The following is a 24,500-nucleotide window of genomic DNA, read 5'->3' as shown; positions in this document are numbered from 1 at the left end:
AGCCCAGCCCCATGCGGCCGGGCTGCGGTTTGAAGACTCTAGCGGTCCCACCCGACACACCCCCTGCCCGTGCCGACTCTGGCCCGCCTCTCCGTCCGGCTCCCCGCAAGGGGAGCGGCGGAGGGGGTCGAGGCCGGGCGGGAACCGTGCCGGGTTGGGCCGGCGGCGGAGCGGCCTGCCTCCGTCGCCATGGGAAGCCCTGCCGCCGCGCAGGCTCCCCGGGCTGAGCGCCTGGATGTTTTTTTTTTTTTGTTTTTTTTTCTTTTAAAACCCCGATGGTCTTGGCCGACTCCCAAGTGGGGCAGCTAGACGGGGCGCCGGGCTGTGTCCCGCCCGCGGAGAGCGGGACGGGCGGCGCTGCCTACCCCCCGGCCTCTCCTGCACCGGCAGGACCGAAGAAGACCGAAGGAAACAAGACCGAAGACTTTGCATAGAACCAGTGAGTCAGCCTAAGCAAGGTGGGGACCCTGGGGCATTTCAGCAACCGTGCCAAAGACAATTTGAACCTTCTGAAGATATGGAAAGTGAAACAATAAGAAGATTGTTTGAGAATCGAAAGGGCAGAGTGCCAACCCAAACCTCACCAACAAATGAGTGCATGAAGTGCAGATGTGTGGAAAGTTTAAACCAACAGTGAAATACCAAGCTGAGAAAGGTATATGCTGCTTGGATGTAAAGAGGAACTATAATATATGAGAAGTCCTTGTAAGGGGATACCAGGTAAGTTACAAACCTACAAGAAGTGTTAAGCAAATATATATATATATATATATATATATATATATATATATATATATATATATATATATATATATATATATATATATATATATATATATATATATATATATTTTAATGGTATGTTTGAATTTTACAAACTTCATTATTTACATTTCTAAAATTTGCCAGGATAGAAACTTGTTTTTTTTTTTTTTTTCTCAGATTCCTGAGGATTACACTTCTGGTTGGATCGCTATCCAAAATTTGATAACTGTAAAAATTAAATATTTGTCGTGGCCTCTTAGTAAGTGGGCCCAACGTTCTTGTGTATTCATCTGCTTCTGAGATATGCTGAAGAAGTCTTTAAATAGATTTTGTTTTTCTGTCAGAGCAGGACAGACCATGATTACATGAAAAAGTGTCTCGCACATTTTCCTTCTTACAGTACCGGCAGTCCGAGTTCTTCACATCCGGTTGTTTCGTCTTGGTTAGGTAATCACGAGTCAGTAAAATGTTCAAACGTAAATGTAAGAACAGATCTCGAATCCTTTGATCCGGAAAGCATGCTAAATAGTCCGGGAGTTCATGGAGAGCTCTTGTTTCTATTTCACATTTCAGGAAACGTTTGTATTCTAGTTGTTTGGCAGTTTTAATCCAATCATTCCTCTGAATTTTGTGTTTCGCGTGTTGCTGTCTGTGTAATAACATTTCCTCAGAAATTTCTTCCTCTCAGTTTCTTGATCTCATTAGTCCAGTGTTGAAGAGCTGTCACGTGTAGGGCATTCTTCTTTTGCTTGAGTATTTCCAGTGCCGGAATCGGATCTTGACAGATTGTTTTCCTATAGAGATCAATTTGCTTCCAGGCAATTATAGATTGTAGGGATTGTAGTGCGAATTCAAACCGGATTCTCTGCATTGGAAACGTTTTTGGCAAAGGTAATGTTTTCCTCCAAAATATCGCTTCGTAAAGATGCCACTTCATTAGTTGTTGATTAAGTCTCGCCAACATATGCAAGAAAAGGGACCACTTTTTGTTTGAACAGGGCTACGGTTTGTTTTGCTGAATATGTACCGAAGAAACGACCTTGGCGGGCAAGTGATCTTGCTTTTATCTCAATATGGTCTTTCCATTCCTGTTCTGTTGGTGAGGGATTTATCATAGCGCCTAGGTATTTGATTGTTTTTACCACTTCGATTGCTTTGCCTTCCAGGAATACTATTGGGTTTTGTCGGGTCTTGCTTTTTTGGTTTGATAATTTCATTAGCTTGGTTTTGGTGGTATTGATTTGAAGATCATTGTCTTTCATAAATTTTTCGACTTTGATTAGTGTCTTCTGTAGGCCTGTCACGGCCATGACTATGATGTCATCGGCATATAACAAGGACTGTATCGACTCGTCGTTTATCTTTGGTGGATTCGCGGATAATCCTGAATTGTTTAAACAAAGTTGGACGTATACAAGTTATATAAACAGGCAGCTAGAGGACACCCTTGCTTTAGACCATTCCAGGTTGTAATTGGGTTAGTTACTGCTCCATCTTTGTTTAGTCTAACTTGAATAGAGGTGTTAGAATATAGCTGTTTTATTGGATTAAGAATGAATAAAGGGCAGTGCCATGATGTTAGTTTTCCCCATAATTTTTGTCGATTGACTGAATCAAAGGCCATTTTTAGGTCTATGAACACCGCATAAACCTGTTGTTTCTTCACAATGGCTTCATGCTTAATCATGCTTAAGAGCAGTAGGTTAACATTTGTTCCTACTTTGTTAACAAATCCCGTTTGTCTTTTCTTCCTGTCTACCATTTGTCGCCACCCATTTATTGAGTTTTTTTTCAGTAAATAAGCCGCAAACAGCTTTCCTAATGGATCTAGCAGGGCGATTGGTCTATAATTCGCAGGACTTTTCCTGTCACCAGTTTTATAGATTGGAATCAGATTTGCTGTAGTCCAAGTGCTCGGAAGTTGTGTTTTATCGATCAGGATAAGAAGTCGGGCAAAGAAGGCGGCCCATTCTTCTGGGGCCGATTTTAGGTTGGCGTTGGAGAGGCCGTCCGGACCCGGTGCTCGAGATGGTTTCAGCGAGGTGATTGTTTTCATGCTGCCTTCTATTTCCCAATTGAGGTTCCAGGAAGGTTCTTTGTTCAGTCCTTGTGTTTGCAATGAATCTCGTTTTATTTTGTATAAATTGGTGAAATACAGTGTCCACGCTTGCGCTTCTACTTCTTGAATCATGGTTGAGGCTGTTGAGCAAATACAGTGTTTGTTAAAGAAGGAACTTTTGTTAAAGGCTTTACAAGGCTAAACCGTTTTGTATTGACCAGAATTGCTGTGGGTCAAGAAAGACACAAAGAACTGTTGGAACAAGAGACATTTGTGATACCAGTGAAGAATCCATGGGGGGGTAATCGACCTCTGGAGCAAAGGTCTTTTCCTTCTTGGAGACCATTTACGTTGGAGCTAGTTTCTTTTTTAATTTAACACTTTTTGCAAATAACAGGTTAAAGATATTTCCCTTCTCACTTTATTATTTTGTTAGTGCGAGTGTTAGAACGGTTTGGACACAAGGACGGCTTTTGATTTATGGCATTCTGACGAAGACGGATCGTTCATTTGTGGTTTTAGATGGGGACATTCCTCTTAGAGCAGGGTCAGAGAGCATTTTCCCAATCCGTTTAAGTTAATAAAAATCTTTAACCACAAACATGACAACTTTGTCCAGCTTTCATTACTGAATCCTATGTCTGAGTTGTGAATCTCTTATGCCTCTACTCCACCATTCCACAACATTGAACCTCTCTCCTGGGCTGACCTTGCGCTAAGTACACTACTGACCATTCTATATTTCAGGGACCAGACTACCCTATATATACTAAGGCCAAACCACACACTGGTACTCTGCCTCTGGCAGGCAATCTGTGTCTAAAGGCTGGGACTTGCATGCCTGACTCTTAGAGGAACGGGACCAGTGATTGCTGCTTCCTTGTCCCTTTAGAAGAGCTTGCGGATGATGGGCACTGGACCGATTATCACGTTTCAAGTACTTTCTGTATGGCGTTTAGCCATAGGTGTTCTTTGAAGGTTGCTTTTTAAGGGCCTTTATCTTTTCTGGTTTGATCCTGTTCAAGCTGGTGAGAGTCGTTATTATGCTCTGCGATAAGAGTTCTTTCATTAGTTGACACTGCACCAATAATACAAATGCCTTTGTCTGACCTGTGTCACACAGAAGGCTTCTCTCCGCTAAATATGGATTGCACATGCAAGGTGGGTTTCATGGTCCTAATTACTTCTTGTTGAGCCAGTAAAAATGTGGCAAACATTTGAATTACTTATCAACATTTAGATTGACCACCAGTCGAAACTTGGTTGACCCAGGACTCTCTTGGTATTTTGAATGAAGTTTTAACTCCTGACCTTAACCTCTTTTTCAAGAATAGGTTTAGTAAGACATGAGGGGGCTAGCTGTTTTATTTTGAGTCTAACTGCCATTTATGATGGATCCTACGGAACATTTGACTCTTAAGATTTCTACTGCACAAAATCTCAGAAACATAATTGCTGTAGTCCATCGTTCCTCAAAGCTCAAACCAAAGTTTACTGAGGATTTTCCAGACTTTCATGAATATTTACAGTCGTTAGGGTTCAAGAGCATTATTTACCCGGATTATTAAATTTAAGCTCAGCAATTTTACATTACGTTTCACCCAAACTTATCACAGGTCCCACCCACTCTGCAGGTCATTCACTTGATCGTATTTAGGATTTTAATATTGAGCTATCTGATCCGGTTCAATGACCTGTTTCATGGTCCGATCATGTTCTGGGAAAATCTTCTGGTTTAATTTATCAGAAACCACCAAATAATTCAGGCTTGGATGCATGTACACTGATTTAAGATTCTCTTTTAGGATCAGCATGGCGGCAGAAAACTTGCATGATGCTTCCTACAAGGCTTCTTCCTGATCTTTAAATTTCAGAGACTCTCCTGCGCTTCTGTTCTCTATAATAGTACATTTATTCTATATATATATATATATATATATATATATATATATATATATATATATATATATATATACAGTTCTTGATGTTTTATCACCATTAATCCATTTGAATCTTAAACCATTTAAACCCAAGACAATATTTGGATTACCAGCAATCTAGTATCCTTAAAACGTGAAGGTAGGCAATTGGAATTTGCTTGAGGCATATCCTGGTCTTCGATGGAATAGATTGTCTTATAAAATCTCACTGACTGTGTTTCAAAAGCCTTACTTGGGAAAGAAAAATGTCTGAAGATGCCCAATCTAGCAAACTAAACATTGTCAGGAACTAGTGTTTCCGAAAGGTGAGAACAATAAGGCTACTCCATCTCAATCTCTAACTCTCGTGCTCATTTGTTCTTCAAAAATATCTACTATTGCAGAGATGATCTATCTAGAAAAGAGTTTTTACTACACCTAATATTGATGGAGGTAAAGTCTGTAATGAGTTTTACCACCTTTTTAGCTATTTTCTAGCATGGATTTAATCTGATGGGTGAATACATTAAAAGCCCCACAGTCCTCTTTGAACCCATAACCTGCTAGTTTTTAAAAGGCACTGATGGTGTCATGATCTCTGCTTCCAAAAGGTCAGGGTTTTCCCAACTCCCTTGGAAGCAGATCCATAACCCAGGTTCCGAGTGCCAACCAGTCCCAATTGGGACCTTTTGGACCCAGTCCTGGCGCCAGTGGCACCAGGCTCATAAATATGCCCAGTCCCAGCGCTGGAAGCGCCGGGCTCATAATGCTTGGGTGGACTTACCTGCAGCAGACCATGCTGCTTACTTGCCTGCCAGTTGAGCCTCTGATCCTCTTCTGTTTGGAACTACTTTTCCTGTTGGGTGGGGCAGGAGCCACTCCCTAGATTCAGAACACTGGAACTCTTCTGGAAAGCAGGAACTCTTTTCTTACCTAGGCGTGGCTGTGGAAGGAGACACCTAAGCACTACAGGAGGCTATTTAAACCACACCCGATGGAGGAATCTTGCTTTGCGTTATTCTGCATCCTCTGCAGCAGAACGCTCATCGGGTCTTCTGCATCTGATCCTGGGCCTAAGGAAAAAGGCTTACCATCCTGAATCCAGTCTTCAGCAACACCTATAAAGACAAGAAAGAACAGGTTAGCATTACGGTCTTCAGTGACAGCTCTTCACTTACCTGGTCCATCGGCTGTCACCAACGCCTCGCGCTGCATTCCGGCATCTGAAAGACAAAGGCTTACCTACTCTTCGTGCGCTCCGGAGGTCTTCACATTGCATTCCGGCATCTGAAAGACAAAAGCTTACCAACTCTTCGCACACTCCGGAGGCCTTCGGCGCTGCATCCCGCATCTGAAAGACAAAACAAGGTGCGTTTAAAGACATTGGGGAACTTTAATACTCAGGTGCCATTACTCCTTTCCACATCTAACCCAGTGGGTATTCCGGCACCCTGCAGCCGCTCCGAACTTGTACCTGCAAAATAAAAAGACAGTTAGAGCGCATCGTGAAGCAGGCAACAAGCGCTTACTTACGTGCTTCCAGGCGCTTCTATTCATCACACGGGCTCCATCTTCAACTCACTTCAGCCCGTCATCCGCCATCGCCGGAACCCTGCAAAACAAGAAACATCATTACTAAAGACTTTAAAGACATTAGAATTACTCGAAACTTACCGTTTGTGCAGTAAACGACGGACAGCAGTCCTCTGAAGTCAAGAGGCCTGCTCCCCTTATCCAGTGAAGAAACTGGTTACAGCACCCTGCCCCGAGGCAGATGGAGAGCACAGCGTTCACTTACCTAAGGTGAGAGCGTTAACCTTAGGGGTTCTACAGGAGAAGAGAAAGGGAAGAAGAGAGAGACATTCAATAACCCAGTTCCTTAATCCCATATTTTCTATCTGCAGACATCTTACCCTTCGAGTCAGACATACAGTGCACAGAGGTCCAGCCCAAAGAGCCAGCCGTGTGTTACACATCACCTTTGAAGATACGGTATACGCCCAGTCAAGACCGGCGCCTCTACGGGAATCGGGTGAGCGTTACAGATAGATTGTATTTTTAGCAATGCCTTATTGCAGAGAGGATCATTTCAAAACAAAGCTGTGTTTGTCCACTTCTAAAGAAAAATGTAGACAACTAACAACCCTCTAATTATAGACCTATTTTAAATCTTCCCTGTAGCAGTTAAATGTTTGAGACAGAGTTTACTGCTCAACTTTCGTCATATGTGGAACATTCAGCACTACTATCAGACTCCCAGTCGGGATTTCGCCCTACAAAAAGCACTAACTACTTTCCTGTTTAAGCAAGACAAGCTGCTTAACATATGCGACCAGGGCAGACCTGCTGCTTTAATTTTACTAGATTCAACAGCGTTTTACAATGTAGATCACAAGACCTACCTAGTGTGGATTGGCTGCTTATTAAGCAAGAGGTCTCTGAATGTAATTGTTGACATATTCATCTAGCCCCCGTGCTCTGTTCCTTGCTAAGGATGCCAATGAGCATCGCTCTGATCCATTTTATGTAACACCTTTATGACCTCCATTGGTCTTGGGTGTTACAGGTCCTTGGTCTGCAGTACCAATGATATATTGACGGTACACAAATTCTAGTAAACTTGCATAGCAGCTGTGAAGAGGCCCATAGTATTACTTACTGCTTAGGTGCAATTCAATGTTGGCTGCAGGACAACTGGCTCTGCATGAATGGAGCCCAACCAGAGGTTTTATTCCCTGGCTGTGACTCTTTAGAATCCTTACCCTTTCTCTGACATGTTCACTGGTAAATCACCAACTCCAGTTAGTAATGTTGCTGTCATTTTTTGAAAATATATTTCTTTTGGCCCTCAGATTGACATGGTAGACAAAACTGCTTTTATGGTATTAGGAGGGTTTGTCCTTTGTTGAAGGTTGAGCATCAAATCCTTCTGTTGCAGGAAAAGGTATTGTCTAGTGTAGAAGCCCAAAACCAATCGCAAAGTAATCGAATTAGCAACATGATCTATTTCTAGACAGCTGTGCAGAAATTGAGAGGGAAGCTGACAGTGTGCCCATCCCAAAATGGAACCTACGAGGACAGAAACCTCAAGCTTTATACAGAAAGAGTCAGTATGATATATTAAGTATGTTACATTGACTATAAACTTCTAACACCATTAAAGACCTGCACAATTCTGTTTGGCAAGCCTGTGTGACATAAACCGCCACCTGTCGCAGATCTTTACATTAGACGTAATAAAACCTGATCAGGAACCCTGTGCCTATGTGTTCCCTATTCTTGGTCTCAGATGGCTAAACACTCCTTAATTTGATAAGGGGCACTTTGGTGAGGGTACCCGTACCTCGGATAGAGGCTTACATCATTCACAGACGTCCTTGTGGTCTTCTTGTGCATGCCAAACATTTGAATCGCTCACTGCGCCCCCTCCCTAAAACATGGGTGCGGTTAACATGTTACTGCCCATTAATGGCTGGGGTTCTGCTCAGTCTGTGCATGTATGGCCGGGGCTCCTCAGAAATAAAATCCTGTCAGCTATAACAGTAGGCAACAGTACTGAGGTCACTGCAAAATATATTTTAGACATTTCAGGTGGTACAAAACTGCACTATTACACCATTTGCATTGTGAGGAAATTTTGAGCATAATTCCCCAACCCATAAGGTGCTAGGCAGACTGCATATGGAAGATGCTATTCACCTTTGTGCCCTGCTATTCGTGTGGAAAATCCTAATCTCCTCGAATGACCATTGGTGATGCCTTCATTTTGTTTCATTAGCATCTCTCAAAGAAGCCCGATTCCAAACGACCCAACAGGGAGGCTAGCTACTAGAGGTACAAGTTAGTTTCCTCTGCAATCTGTTACTTCTGCATATCTGGTTGTGTTCCTGATTGAACAGTTCTAAATGCTTGCTTGTTGGTCAAGTAACTGTTTTTCCTTTCAAGTTTGTTTTATCATTTTGGTGCTATCTATTGTGATGAATCCTTGGAGTCCTCACTGATCCCCTGGTGATTATCTCCTCCCACAAGGCCAGGGGAAAGCAGCCACTATCTGATCCTGGGGGTGGTTTTATGAGGGAGGATCATGTGGGAGGGGACACGACTATCGGGAGGAAGTGATGACTCCATTGGAAGAGACACTGTATTATACCCCCCGCCCCCCTCTGAAACTATAACCTCTAGAATACTTGTGGCATATTGTTAATGTGAGCAAGATACCATTAAACCCAATACTTACTTAACATCACCTGTTTCTGTTTTGATTTAAGCAAGTATTCAAAGCAATGCAGTACTAGAACGTTTAAAACTCTTATGGACTCCAATTCCCATAACACCTCCACTACTGGGAAGCTGAGAAAGGAGTTAATGCGAAGTAGCAGAAATGCCAAGCTGAATGTGCAGACTAGTTGATGTAATAGACACCAGGTGTGTGTGACATTTAAAAATGGAGTGCTTTTAGAAGGTGAGAGAGGAGGAGAGATGCAGAGCAGGCGCAGCTGGAAACCGAACCGGAGGCAGACACACAAGCGCAGACGTTGTAAAAGGAAGCAGGTGCTTCCTACCGACAGAGAAAGAGAGACCGGGAGAAACGCACCAAGTGCTGCAAGTGAACAGCTGAGTCGGTGGATGTGTAGAGGCTGTGAAGGATGCGGTGTCAGTGAGAGACAGCAGTTCCGCCTGTGGGAGAACCGCTGGAGGGTCTGCCGAACGGGAGATGCTTTCCCAAAGTGAGAGTTTCACTGCAGCCATATGCCATGGGTCGGAAATGCCAGAAAACACTGGTGAGTCTGCCCAGATGCATTGGGCGCCCCGGGGCGTTTCGCAAAAGCGCATAAGCCATTGGGGAACTTATTTTGAGTTTTTATATCAATCGAATGATCCAGAAAGACGGAGGTTACATGAATCGCCATATATGAGATCGTTATGGGGAAAGCTGGAGTAAATGTTGTCCTAAGCAAGTGAACACTAATGAAACAGTTGAAAGGCAAGATCTGTACAAATCTACATATATGAAATGTCAAAATGGGGAAGTTTGGAAATCGTATTGACACAAGCCAATGAACACTTGCAACGAAATTAGCAAACAAAGTTTGAACAAGTCTCCATATATGAGATGTGTATATGGGGGAAGTTGGAACAAGTTTTACCTGGTGCCAATAAAGTATACACAGTGAAGGAGTGCAACTGTTATATTTAAAGAGTACTGAATGATAGAGAAGGTCATGAGAAGACATGATGAAAGAAGTGCATCGGGCAGTAAGCCTTTGGGGGGGAAAGATACCTAGCAGGAGAGTACACCAGGGAATCGTTGAAGCCCAGAGGGGGATTCCTGCCAGGGATGTATACCAGGTAATCCTTCTAGAGTGTGTGAAAGGAAAAGACATTGTGAAAAGGTTCCTGGCAGGAGAGTATACCAGGAAACTATCTTTTACTCTTAAGGAACTATTGTTTTGAAAAATGTTTCATCATCACTAAGGAAGTGTTGGGTGAAAGAGACATTTTGGCTACGCTTGATGAATCTTTGTTTAAATAGAACATTCTCAATATTCTACCTGAGAGAACTCTGGGGAAGGGAACCATCCCCTCGATACAAGGATTGTTTTTTTGAATTTACAGATTTGGTTTTGTGCACACTTTTTGTTGAATTTCAAGCAGAGACATTTACTGTGCACCTTTTGATTGATTGCATGTTTTAGTGTGAGGGTCAGGTATATTTTGGACACAAGGTCAACTTGTTTTAGTTTTCTAGACAGGGAAACGTTCTTTAGGATAGGGACAGATGGGCCTTTATCCAAACCCTTTTTATTTTAATAAAATGGCTAATGTTGAAAATAGTACAACTTTGTGTCTGCCTCTCGTTTCTGACCCTCTCACACTATGTAAATCTGTCTTTTAAAAAAAATATTTTAATAGCACCATGAAATTCTCTGACAATAGGTCACTCCTACCCTATAACCCCAATACGGTATACTCTACGAAATTAGACAAATATATTTTTCTAAAAACAATTGCGTTTTGATGATGTTGTAGTAAAAGGAACATTTTCCATTTATTTATAGAATAAGAAGTAAAGAACAGTTAAAAGGGAGGAGGACTAGTTATTGTTGGACGCACCCATCTGCAGCCATGTTGGAGGAGGATATGGAAGTTGCCATTAAGGTGGTTGTGGTTGGCAATGGTGCAGTTGGAAAGTCCAGCATGATTCAGCGATACTGTAAAGGTATCTTCACCAAGGACTACAAGAAGACAATTGGAGTTGATTTTCTAGAACGACAAATCCAGTATGTATGAATGCACTTACTTTGTCTCGGTTTCGATTTCAAGATCTGACATACTTTTCATTACATTCAAGCAAAGGCATCTTACTAAACTGCAGTCAGAATTGTTTGTTTAATTTATAATGTTTTGATTCACAGTAAACAAATGAAAAGACCAAACAGCACTTCTAAAGGGAACAAAAGCTATGTTATATCAATGCAGTTATAATTTTAAAATGAAATGTTTACTTGTGATGGTTGACCAAGCAAGAAATGTTGCTATGGTCACTTGGGTTGTTCCCTCATTGTAAATGGTCATTCGATTAAGGGGGACCTGGTGTAGTGAGCCTCCTAATTTTCATAGAAAGGTTCCAAAAGTCTTATGTCACAGAACCTTTATAATTGACTGGTTGGTCTCAAACACTGCCTTTTTTATGATGTGGCATTTATAACGTGCCCGAACACAGGTGTGTCTAGGTGCGACAAGACAAGGACAAGACAAGGAGGGGGAAACAAAGGGAGGACAAAATAACAATCTTACCAGGCCTTGTGTCATTCATATTGCGCAAGTGCAGGGGAAGAGCGAAGGGGAGAAGTGCCAGGGGACGGGGGGGGGGGGAGTGCAGTTAACTTACAAGTGCAGCCAGCGGGTTGCTCAAAAGTGCAGAGAGCAGGAACTGTAGGGTTGCAGATACAGCAAATTAACAGGGGGGTCCTGGGAGTCCCTCTGCCAGACATTAGTCCTGGTTACGAGAGACTTACCCGGAGTCTTTAACTCATCTTTCACAGAGAAAAAATATCCCAAACATATCAGTCTTTGTCCTGCCCTGGGGCAGTCCAGCACCGAAATGCTAGGCAATTCTCCTCTGAACAAGAGTACCAACAGCATCCCCAGACACGCGTTTCGGTCTAGTTGGACCTCAACCTCATCAGTAGGGAGGAGCTGTGCCTCTCTAAGAATAGTGAGCAAGTAACTCACCCTAAATTACTAGGGGAATCCAGACGTGGCCCCTTGCTCACTATTCTTAGAGAGGCACAGCTCCTCCCTACTGATGAGGTTGAGGTCCAACCAGACCGAAACACGTGTCTGGGGATGCTGTTGGTACTCTTGTTCAGAGGAGAATTGCCTAGCATTTTGGTCCTGGACTGCCCCAGGGCAGGACAAAGACTGATATGTTTGGGATATTTTTTCTCTGTGAAAGATGAGTTAAAGACTCTGGGTAAGGCTCTTGTAACCAGGACTCATGTCTGGCAGAGAGTCTCCCAGGACCCCCTTGTTGTTTGCAGGTTGCAGATACAGACCCTTACATGCTGGGGAGCCGGAAGGCAGTGCAAGGGCAACTGGACATGCAGGAGCCTGGCCCGAGTTCAGAGGTTGACCAGTTTGCGTAGCAGTCGGGTGCATCAGCAGGGGAGGGGGAGAGGAAGAGAGAAAGTGGAAGTGAAAAGGAAGGTCTTGAGTTGCTTCCGGAACGGGAGGTAGTTCTGCTCAATTTTGAGAGAGCCAAGGAAGCTATTCTAGAGGGAAGCCCCAGCCGAAGAGAGAGATCTGCCCCCAACTCTCTGCTTGGAGAAGAGTCTGACCCTCCGAGAGTTGGAGGTGGATGAGTAGAGAGCTCGAGAAAGATGTTTTAGAAGAGAAAATTGGAGCTAGAACAGTCCCAGGCCCCAGAAAGCCTTGTGGACGATGCAGAGGGTCTTGAATTTGATCCTTGCAGCTACAGGGAGCCAGTGAAGAGATTTCAGAACTGGAAAGATAACGATCCCTGGGCTTGAGGCCAAGGACAAGTCTTGAAGTCCTGTTCTGGTTAAGTTGCAAAGGTCGAAGAGTAGAGGCAGGATGATTTAGAAAGAGGTTGTTGCAATAGTCCAGCCTAGAGAGGACCAGAGCTCTGGAGACTGAGCTTCTGGGGAAAAGTGAGAAAAGGAAGAATACCTCCGAGGAGGTGCAGCTGATGGTTTGAGATGTGAGGAGAGGGTGGAGTCAAAGATGACACCAAGGTTCTTAGCTTCACAGGAAGGAGTAGGCAGAGGGCCCAGAGTGGGCGGCGAGAGAGAGGAAAGGAGGGAGCGGGTGTCCCAATGAGGAGGATCTCCGTCTTACTGGCATTAAGGCAGAGATCATTGGCGGCACACCATTCCTGAATTGCAGCCAGGCAGTCTGGTATGAGAGAAGAAGCAGAGGTGGCTGAGGAGAGCCTCAAAGAGGGCTGACTGCCATCCGCATAACATTGAAAATTGGAGCACAAAGTAGCGATGCAGTGGGCAAGAGGTGCCAGGTAGTGATTGAAGATCCAGGGCGAGAGGTTAGACCCATGGGGAACACCACAAGTAGAGAGAAGAGAGGAAAGACCCCAGTTGGACTTGAGCGGGTCGGTTGGTGAGAAAGGTCAACCAGGCCAGAGCCTGTTCAGTAATACCAAGGTTGTCGTGGAGGCGATTGAGCAGGATGGCATGTTTGACTGAGTAGGAAGCAGAGGATAGATCGAGGAGAATGAAGACAGAAGGGAGATTGAAGTCAAGATTGGAGAGCAGGTCTTCACGGGTGTTCAGGAGAGCAGTTTCCTTGCTTCTGGCAGCTCTGAAGCCAGACTGGTGGTCATGGAGGCAACCAACAGATTCAGTATGTAGATTAAGCTGGGAGATGGCCAGTTTTTCCAAGAGTTGGCCAGGAAAGGAGTGAATTGAGATCAGACGATAGCCAGAGAGGAAGGATCGGCCGGAGGCTTCTTTTGAAGGAGGTGCACAAGAGAGTTCTTAAGAGGGGAGGGGAAAGCTCCAGTGGCAAAGGCGTGATGGCAGAAATCGGCTAAGGCTGTAGCAAGGGTGTCGATGTGGTCCTTGATGGTTTTGGATGAACAGGGGAGAACCTGCTTTGACGAGGCTTTCATAGATCGGACTTGTCTAGAAATATCAGGGGAAAGGAGGAGGAGAGAGACTGCCTCAGACGGGCCAGGAGTGGTAGAGGAGGTAGAGGAAGAGAGGGTGGACAGAATGTCCTTCGTTTTTAGTGAAATGAGAGGCCAAGGCCGTGCAGAGGGCCTGGGAGGGAACAGGAGAGGTAGAGACTGCAGCGGGATTGGCCAGCTCCTTCCAGATTTTGAAAAGTTCGGCCAATTTGTTAGATGCCACAGAGATGCAGACTTTGCCTTTTTCCATATGGTCCTCTAGTGACAAAGGGCATTCCCCGAGTCGTGTTAATTGCCCATAAATTCACTCCTTGAACACGGTTTACTTTCCTTACAGTGTAGTGGTCATTATGATAGTAGATTTCTTGAAGAAACTATTTATTTTACAAATATTGTGTGCTGAGCATGCACATGTTTTTTAATTTTGTACAATATTTCATGGAAAGATGAAGCTGGGAGGAGATAGAGGTAGCACTTGAAGACATAGGCCTGCCCAAGATAAGTGACGAAGAGCGAGAGGAGATGGATGCTCCGATCACTCTGGAGGAGCTGCAGGAGATTGTGCGGCAGCTACCCACTTGCAAGGCCCCAGGAGTGGATGGGTGCCCCAGGAGCGGATGGGTTCCCCAGTGAATTTTATAAAGCGTATGGAGAGGAGGTGCTCCCGCCCATGCTGGAGATGTTTAACGAAGCGTTCGAGGTGGGGCGGTTGCCGGAATCACTCAGGGAGGCGATTATAGTACCGCTCCCCAAGCCCAATAAACCGGGACATGATTGTGGCTCCTACCGGCCCCTGTCGATGCTGAACCAGGACAGCAAGATCCTAACAGCTGTCCTGGCGGCCAGAATGCGGAGGGTAATAGGCAAGCTGATCCAACCTGACCAGACAGGCTATGTCCCGAACAGGAATATTACTCACAATCACAGACACCTTCACAGGGTGGTGGAATGGGGAGGCAGTGAGGACAGCGAAATGGCGATAGTGGCGTTGGACGCGGTTGAAGCGTTTGACTCTGTTCGATGGCCGTGGCTGCTGGCGGCTTTGGGGCGGTTTGGACTGGGACCAGGCTACATGAGGTGGGCCGAGCTATTATATAGTGCGCCTCTGGCTTGGGTCCGTACGGGCGCAGTGGTGTCAGATAGATGGCAGTTAGGCAGAGGCACCAGGCAAGGGTGTCCTTGGTCCCCAATGTTGTACATACTGGCCCTCGAACCCTTAGCAATCTATCTCCGGCAGCAGTATGACCCGGTAGGTATAGAGGTGGGAGGGGAGTGCCATCTTGTATCCCTGTATGCAGACGATATGCTGTTATACCTGAAACATCCGGAAGAGAATTTGCAGTATATCTTGGAGGTATTGGAGAGGTATGCCTGGTTGTCCGGCATAGCGGTCAACCCTCAGAAATCCGCACTATTCCCGCTAGGCAGTTATGTGGGGATACCGTTGGAGAGGTTGCCAGTGCTGCGGATCCCGTGGGCGACGAGCTCCTTCCGGTACCTGGGCATTGACGTGTATCACACGACCGAGGAAGAACACAGGCATAATACTGAGCTAGCTGTGGGAAAGATTGAGAAGTGCATGAGGTTCTGGGACAGATTGCCTTTAGCGATGATGGGTCGTGGAGCTATGCTTAAAATGGTGGTGCTGCCCAGGCTCTTGCATTACTTTAATAACATCCCGTATATGATACCTAGGAAGTTTTTCGCTAAGTTACATAGCGTGTGTAGGAATTTCCTGTGGCACGGCACGCGCAACAGGGTCGCATTATGGAAATTGCAGAACTCTTACGAGAAAGGTGGCGTGAAGCTGCCAAACTTTGAGGCCTATTATATTGCGGCGCAACTGCAATACGTGGCCAGGTGGCTCTCAGATGAAGGGACCTCCGAACACAGGCTGCTAGGAAGAGACTGTTCCCCCTTCTATTTGCGGGAGGTGATCTGGGTGACTGGTTCATGGATTAGAGAGCGTCCCAAGATGCTAGCCCTTGGCGGGAACATATGGCGGCGTGCCTGTCGGATGATGGGTGACCCCTTGCCGTGTATGCCGCAGTTACCTCTGGTCGCCCTGGCAAAGGAAGACTGGCAGCTGAGAGCTACTATCCGAACATATTGGGAGTCAGTGGGGTTGATCACTATGGGCGACATCTGGCAGGATGGGACTCTGATGGAGTTCGATGAACTGGAGGCAGGGTCGGGACTACACAGGGGTCAATATGTAACATATCATAGGGTGGTCCGGGAGGTCCGGAGCACGTGGCCCGAAAATACTTTGGCCGATGAACCGGATGCCACGCTGGAAACAATGTACGACGCATCAGAGGGTGGGCACGAGGTCTCTAGGTTGTACGAGATGTTGATGACAAAGGTTGGGAAGGATTTGGGGCACCTGAGACTGGAGTGGGAAGCGGAGATGGGGGCCCCGATGGCGGATGGGATGTGGGAGCGCGCCCTGGGGTACCATAAAAAGGTATCGAGGAACGCCAGGTTCAAGCAGATACAGCTCTATATTACGCACAGGGCATATATGACCCCCCTTAGAATTTCCAAATTTCTGGATAGTGGGCGCCAGGCGTGCCCCAAGTGTAACGAAGAGAATGCGGACATGATACACATGTTCTGGGCGTGCCCAGTGATTGCAACCTACTGGGGTGAAGTGGCGCAGAGGCTGGCAGGGAGGGGTATCACGCTTAGGGTGGATTCGGCTTAGGCTTGTCTGCTGGGAGGGTATCCCAGGGCGCGTAAGCTTCGACATGTTGAGAAACTTAAAGATCTGGCCTATGTGCTTGCCAAACGTAGGATAGCCATGGGGTGGAAGACATGTCATAAGCCGCGAGTGGAGGTCTGGTGGCGCGAGCTCCAAAAATGGGCGGATGCCGAAACGACAGTGTGGCAAGATGGCAGTATGGCAGGGGATGGGGAAGAAATAGGCTCTCTCACGGCATGGAAGTTATTGTTAACTGAGCTGTTTGGTGCCGGATCGGCCTCGGCTGGACTTGTGAGCGATGAGGTCCCACCGCACGGAACGGACACTGAAGGCGGACACTCTACAGGCTCATAGGGGTGAGGGATGGGGATTGCAGTGCCTTATTTTTTGTTTGTTTGGTTTTGTTGTTTGATGTGTTTTATTTATGTTTTGTTTTAATGTTGTTTGGTTGAGATAAAATAAAAATATATTTAAAAAAAAAAAATATTTCATGGAAAGAGGGGTCTTGCACTTGCTACTACTTGTTTATTGAAGATGGCTCATAAACTTGGTGAAGGTAAGTGTGAAACTTTCTTATTCAGATGTTGAGAGTGTATTTACTGAGTGCGCAATACTTTTTCATGGATGCAAAATGCACGAAATATTATTGACATTTTTACATGACTACCAGAGCTGGGACCAAAGATGAGCCCCTTAAATTGGACACAAGTCTGGATGTGGGCTCTAGTTGTTTATATCTTATGTTATCATTAAGTGTTCTTTATCTTACACAACATAAAATACATTTGCATATGTTCAGTTAACCTTTTTGTAGGTCATCTATTGATAGGCCCATGGTACCTCGGCCATAGAACAGAATTTCCATATATATGCCCCGATAGTGTAATTCTGACGAAATTACTACTGCTATGCAGGAGTACAGACATGAGTAGTGGCTAGGAAAAACAGAACATTCTTTCACACATTGGCCGCGTCACTTAAGTAATAACGGAGCTACTGTAGTAGTTGTTGTGTGCAAAAGTTATGCTTTTTTATTTTAACATGCTGTCCCTTTGTTGAGACACGTGTTTCGGCAGGTATTTGTGCCTTTTTCAATCAGGGCTAATGACCACTGTATTTACAAAATAGTAATTTCGACAAATCGTGTACCACAGAATAAAAATATATTGAATCCACATATTTGAATAATTGAGATCCAAAAACAATTTGCAATAACATTAAAAGGTTGTTTATCACCGAGATGAGGGAGGGGAGGGAGGGGAGGGGGGGAGGGTGGATTGTAAGGTAATAGAAAATGCACATATGTACACCATACCATTTGGAAAAGAAAATACAAATAATAATAATAATGAAACAGACAAAAGAGAAAAAGGGAGAGAAACCATAATGGTCTCAATTAGTTCTGGTATAAATTTGGTGAAGTGCCCTTTTTAGGGGGCCATATCATTGATTGATTGATTTATTTATATAGCGCTTTATGCCAAGGCGCTGTACAGTGGAACAACAAAATACAAAATAACATTTAACAAAGAGAGCAAAATTTACATCTTGAATCGTAAATCAAAACAGTGCAAAGACCAATTAACTTAGGTGGGGGGGTGGAAAGGGGAGAGGGAAGAGGTGGGGGGGAGTAGGAGATGGACAGGGCAAGGGAGAATGGAAGGGGACAAGAGAGGAGTAGGAGAGGGGAGAGAGGAAACAGATGAGGGTAAAAAGAGGGGCGGGGGGAAGTGAAGGGGGCAGAGGAGAAGTTTTCAAGGAGGAGAATGGAGGAGGAGGGATTTAAGGGAAGTGCGAAATGAGGTGAAGGTTGTGGTAGAGCAGATTCTAAGAGGGAGCGAGTTCCAGTGCAGGGGTGCAAGGAGTTGGAATGAGCGGAAACGGGAGGAAGCGCAAGGGGAAGGAGGAACCGTGAGAAGGAAATGGTCAGCAGAGCGAAGGGAGGGGGAGGGGGAGTAGGAGAGGAGGGAGGAGAGATGAGGGGGAGCAAGACCATGGAGGGATTTGAAGACAGGGCAGAGAAAGTGGAATTTTAGTTGTGAGTGGAAAGGTAGCCAGCCAAGGTGAGAGAGCGAGGAAGTGATGGAGTCATGGGAGGTAAGGAGACAAAGGGTACGGACAGCAGAGTGGTATATGGATTTTAAAGGGGCAAGCTGAGATGCTGGAAGTCCAAAGATTAGAGAGGAGCAGTAGAAGAGGCGGGAAAAGATGAGAGAGGAAATTAGGAGTTTGGTGGCGTGGAATGTGAGGGAGGGACGGATTTTGCGTATATTGTAGAGGTGGTATCGGCAGGAGCAGGAGGTTAGTGAAATGTGTTGTGAGAAGGGGAGAGAGGAGTCAGAGTACGCCTAGATTACGAGCTTGGGGGGAGATGGGGAGATTGGAGGGAGGAAAGTGAATGAAAGGAGGTGGGGAGAGAGGGGGAAGAAAGTTAGAGGGGAAGAAAAGGACTTCGGTTTTATCAGTGTTAAGAGAGAGAAAGCGGGAGGACATCCAGTTCTTAATAGCAGTGAGACAGGAGGAGAGTTTAAGGTGGAGGTCAGGCGAGAAGGAGGAGAAAGAAAGAAAAAGTTGAGTATCGTCAGCATAAAAGTGGTGAGAAATGCCAAACAAAGAGATGACAGGGGCAATGAGATAGGTGTAAAGAGAGAAAAGGAAAGGACCAAGTACAGAGTATGTTCCTTACCAAAAGTGGTTTGTCAATTATTTGTCTTGCAGGCCTTTCATCCGAAAGCGTATGGTAGTCACGGGTTAAATCCCTCCCTAAGAGTTAATATGGTAAAAGTATCCGATTTAGTCTATCTGCTGCATTGGTAACCTTGTTTACGCTTTACTTTAAACTAATCCTCTGTATTTTTTATTGGTAGGTTCCAATTCTAATGAGGGACTGCGGACTGAGTAATAATCTAAACAGTTCTTATATGTAGCTTTGCTTCTTCTCTTATTACTGGTACTACCATAAATATATGCGAGCGTTACGGTCTCATGGCCGAGTAAACTAAATCTTGTCATTCATATAACATGTTTTGCCTTGAGTCGGCATGCGAGCGTTACATTTTTTACTCTATTCTGTATATTAAACCACTAGGTAAACAGTCTTAATCCTTCGTGAAAGCGAGTATTGCCATAAAGCGGCATGCAAGTGTTACAATCATGTCCCTGTTCAATACATTTGAACAAGCTCGATGATGCCAGTAGTAAATGATCTCATCTCTCTATCCACTTGTTGGGGGCTTACCTACAAAATCTCCTACTACTTTCTGTACAAATAATGCAGTATTAAGAAAAATACTTCGAAATAAACTGGTACCTACTCAAGCTGGACCCACATGTCAGCAAGTATATAGACAATCATCCTAATGTGATTTACAGAAGAGCCAGAACCCTTAAAATGAATATAAGTCCTTCACTATTACCAGAAGACAAGAATGAACCAGACCCAACATGGCTGCAAACAGCAACAACAGGGTTTAGAAAGTGTGGCATGTGCACGATGTGCAAATATGCCTATGAATACACAGACCAATTCAAAGACAATGAAGGGACAACCATCAAGATTAAGGAAAGCATGAACTGTAAATCAAAATTTGTGATCTATGCTATAATTTGCACCTGCGGGAAGACTTGTATAGAGAGTACAATCTGAGAATTGAGGACACGAGTACGAGAACACCTGTCCTCTATACGAAGCCAAGATGGAACACTACCTTTGGCCGTACACTGGCAAAGACATCATCAAATGGGAAACAAAAGAGATATCAAATTTATAGGACTAAAAAAGGTTGCCCTAGGAAGAAGAGGAGGCAATAAAGAAAAGCTCCTACGACAAGAAGAAGCACGCATTATCTGTAGATTCAGATCTGTAGAAGTGGGTCTCAACACGGACAATGAGATGGCGGTATTCCTGTAATGACTATGATTAGAGACACAGGATCCTGAGGTCCCTTTGAAAAATACTGTCCTAAAGACCAGCCTGTAAAACGCAACTGCGTCCTAACTACTATTTAGCTCTAATCAAGAAATGTGTATATATATTTATATGGAATATAATAAACCTAGGTACTAAACACATGATATCAGTAGACGGGTCAAACTAATGCATATGACCTTTTGCCACAAATTTTCTTGCTAAATAGCAACAATGAATAATAACTCTAAAAATGGTTACCTTATTATCAGTGATATAGGGATAACCACACCTACTGCTACCTTGTAATGGTTGCTATAACTGGAATAAAACGGCAACACACATGCTTACAAAACGGGACTGAGTATTTTAAGTAGATATAATCACGCATGGCCAAGGGACAATCTTATGTAAACAAACTCCATATTTTATACAAAATACACATATTTTTTAAAAGGGCAAATAGCCACCAATATTTGCGGGACATAGTTTTGGGATTTTGCACAGTAGCTTTCATGTAGGACACGGCATTGTGAGCCCAAATGATGGAGCTCAGTAATGCTGGTTAGTCGAAACTGAGGTAGGACTTTAGTTACCACGGCAACGTCAGTCCCTTGGGACACAAAAAAGAACACAGTTTGAACGCACCGTAGCTGACGCGAGAAGACTGTTTGGAGATTTTGTAGGTAAGCCCCTAACAAGTGGATAGAGAGATGAGATGATTTACTACTGACATCATCAAGCTTGTCCAAATGTATTGAACAGGGACATGATTGTAACACTTGCATGCCGCTTTATGGCAATACTCGCTTTCACGAAGGAATAAGACTCTGTTTACCTAGTGGTTTAATATATAGAATAGAGACAAAAATGTAACACTCGCATGCCGACTCAAGGCAAAACATGACGAGATTTAGTTTACTCGTCCATCAGACTGTAACGCTCGCATATATTTATGGTATTACCAGTAACAAGACAATAAGCAAAGCTACATATAAGAACTGTTTAGATTACTAAGTCCGCTGTCCCTCATTAGAATCGGAACCTACCAATAAAAAAACAGAGGATTAGTTTAAAGTAAAGCGTAAACCGTAAACAAGGTTACCAATGGAGAGATAGACTAAATCGGATTCTTTTACCATATTTACTCTTAGGAGGGATTTAACCCGTGACTATCATATGCTTTCTGATGAAAGACCTGCAAGACAAATAATTGACAAACCACTTTTGGTAAGGAACATACTATGATCAATGAGATATTATGATATGGCCCCCTAAAAAGGGCACTTCACCAAATTTATAGCAGAACTAATTGAGACCATTATGGTTTCTCTCTTTTTCTCTTTTGTCTGTTTCATTATTATTATTATTGGTATTTTCTTTTCCAAATGATATTGTGTACATATGTTTATTTTCTCTTATCTTACAATCCACCCTCCCGCCCCTCCCTCATCTCGGTGATAAACAACCTTTTAATGTTATTGCAAATTGTTTTTGGATCTCAATTATTCAAATATGTGGATTCAGTATATTTCTGTTTCGTCTGTGGTATGATTTGTCGAAATTACTATTTTGTAAATACAGTGGTCATTAGCCCTGATTGAAAAAGGCACAAGTACGTGCTGAAATACGTGTCTCAACAAAGGGCCAGCATGTTAAAATAATAAAGCATAACTTTTGCACACAACAACTACTACAGTATTTCTGTTATTACTTAAGTTGCATAGCCAATTGGTGAAAGATTTTTATGTTTTTCCTGAACACAACGGAGCAAGGGAAAGACTCTGTACTTTCACGGCAATACGACACATCTCTCATAGGGCGCAGAGCAACTTAGCTTGATATTTCAAGACCCCTCTTTCACAAATGAGTAGTGGCTACAATGCCTAACTAGCTCCACACTGTTACTAGTGAGCTGCGTTCCTTTTTGTCGGTTGAGTGGCTATTTCTTTGTGAGACTTGTGTGTTCTGTGTTATTTTGTGCACAGGAGTCCAGTTGGGACCTCTGGCAGTGCAGCGCTTTCTGTTTTTGTTTGTGGTAAACAGAGACCCTTGGAATACTTATGGCACCCATGGATGGGGGTACGCCTAGTGTATTTCTTTGGACACCTGTGTGTTGCCCACAGAGCAGGGTATGGGCTGGTGGCAGCTTCATGCTGATATGACGGGAGCTCGGAGTATCCTCCATTGTGGGATACCCAGGCCCTGCCATTAGTATCAGTGACTTCCTAATAAAAGGCAAGATGCCCCCTGGGGCCTCTTGTTTTTTTTTATTGCCTGTTAACCTGTTTTCCCAAAGTCCTGGGAAACCCTGACTCTGTCCGTTCCCCTGACTGGCTGTTGGGTGGAAGAACCATATATGGTATTGTGGGGGAAGTCCAGGCCAGACTGGCTGGAGCCTTCCCAGTGACTGTATGTTGTGGGTACACCCTTGGGGAGGGGGTGGGTCTTTTACTGTGTGAATAGTGTGTGACCAATGTGTATTCTATGTTATGGGTGTCTGGTTTCTGTTTGTGTGATGCAATGAATGAGACAGCCCTGCCTGAAACTGACATGAATGCAGTGTGGTGTGCTGAAAGCCTGGGTGCTTGCCCCAATCCACATTCCTTGTTATGGGTGTCTGTGTGGAAGTGCATGGTCTGAATGCCTGTGAGCCTGATTGGCTGCCTGCCTGCATGAATGCCCTTCTGTGTGATTGGCTGACTGAGCCTGGCCCAGCCAGAGTGAACGAGGGACAGATGTGTATATCTGGGGACCTCTTACCTACCTGTTTGTTCAGAAGCTGAAGTCGAAACTTGAAGCTCATGCTTGAAGCACAGCTGGAAGAAGATTGCTACTGCATTTTCTTCAAAGTAATCTAAGACCTGGCTAAGAAACTTCCCCCCCGAGCTACGAGGGACCATCGTGCAAAAACTGCTGTTCTTCTAGGCACACTGGAAGCCAGTTCTGTGAGTCTGATGTCCGGAGAAGGGGTCCGCCGAGAGTCCTAAAGAGCGCCTGGACATCGAGGCCATCAAAGTCCATTGACGTCGACTGGGGTTTGGAAGATTTCCATGACCGCTGGAAACCTGTCGAATCGTGTCACCCAGAAGTGGGAATACCTTGACGCCTTGCTGCTTGACGGCCAGAGCCGAGAAAGCTCTGAACATTTGACAGAGGGCTCCCTTGCCATCACCAGCGACCACTTTGTCCTGCTAGAGAAAGTCAAGGTCGCCGGCTACCGAGGAAAGTCTGCCGGTGGGTTTCCCGCCACCAGAAGCCGACAAAGACGTCTCCAAAGACACTGACGGAGTGAAGATCCGAGTTCCAGCCCGTGGTAGAGTCCCAGCCGCCAAAGCTATCCCGAGGTATGTGCTGCGGTATGTGCTGCGGCTGCAGCACCGACAGGCCAGAAGACCGCCGAAGCAACTCCCGACGCCCGGGCCTGCATCCTTGAACGACTCTTATTTGCGGCACCGAACACCTTGCATCTAGGTGGACCGCACGGCTCATCTTCCCAGGACTTCTACGATCGATCGTCGAAGAGCACAGCGACGGTCGAATCTGCAGCATCACCGCAATTGTTCACTTTTCCCTGAGGTTCTCAACGCCCAGTGGCTCCTGCTTGAAAGGGAGTCCACCCTCGAAGGATCCCGTCAACGAACTGTCAAAAAAACTCTTCCACTTAAGGTACATTGGGGTGGCTCAACCTTTTAACCAAGAAGCAAGGCTTATTAAGCATTTATGGACTGGGCTTGTTAATTATTTTATTACAGGTTGCCCAGGTGGGGGATGAGGGGTAGTCCTCATTCAGAATTGTGCATCATATCCAAAGAAAGTATTCTGCCATTGTTTAACTTTAAACTGCCTTCCTTTCTTATTGTCCAAGTTGATACACCTTACCGAAAGATTTGTATGCTCTATTATAACTGCCAGCAGTTGATACATTTTAAAGGCATCTGAAGTCTGTGTGTTACCACATTGCATTGTGTAGATTTGCC

The 24,500-nt window shown here is 44.7% G+C and overlaps 1 protein-coding gene across 3 annotated transcripts in view; it reads left to right on the top strand.

The window, feature by feature from the left end:
- RAB23 (RAB23, member RAS oncogene family) overlaps positions 1-24,500 on the top strand; it is a 318,320-nt gene that overhangs the window by 37,514 nt on the left and 256,306 nt on the right. For all 3 annotated transcript variants that reach the window (XM_069606185.1, XM_069606183.1, XM_069606184.1), the window contains exon 2: positions 10,803-11,024. In XM_069606185.1, coding sequence (XP_069462286.1) covers positions 10,870-11,024 — 155 coding nt within the window. In that variant the 5' untranslated portion in view covers positions 10,803-10,869. The remainder of the gene's footprint in view (positions 1-10,802; positions 11,025-24,500) is intronic.

Source organism: Ambystoma mexicanum, chromosome 4p (genome assembly GCF_040938575.1).
Source record: "Ambystoma mexicanum isolate Mex_15411 chromosome 4p, UKY_AmexF1_1, whole genome shotgun sequence".
Taxonomy (NCBI): Eukaryota; Metazoa; Chordata; class Amphibia; order Caudata; family Ambystomatidae; genus Ambystoma; species Ambystoma mexicanum.
This window is presented reverse-complemented; position numbering and strand designations above follow the sequence as displayed.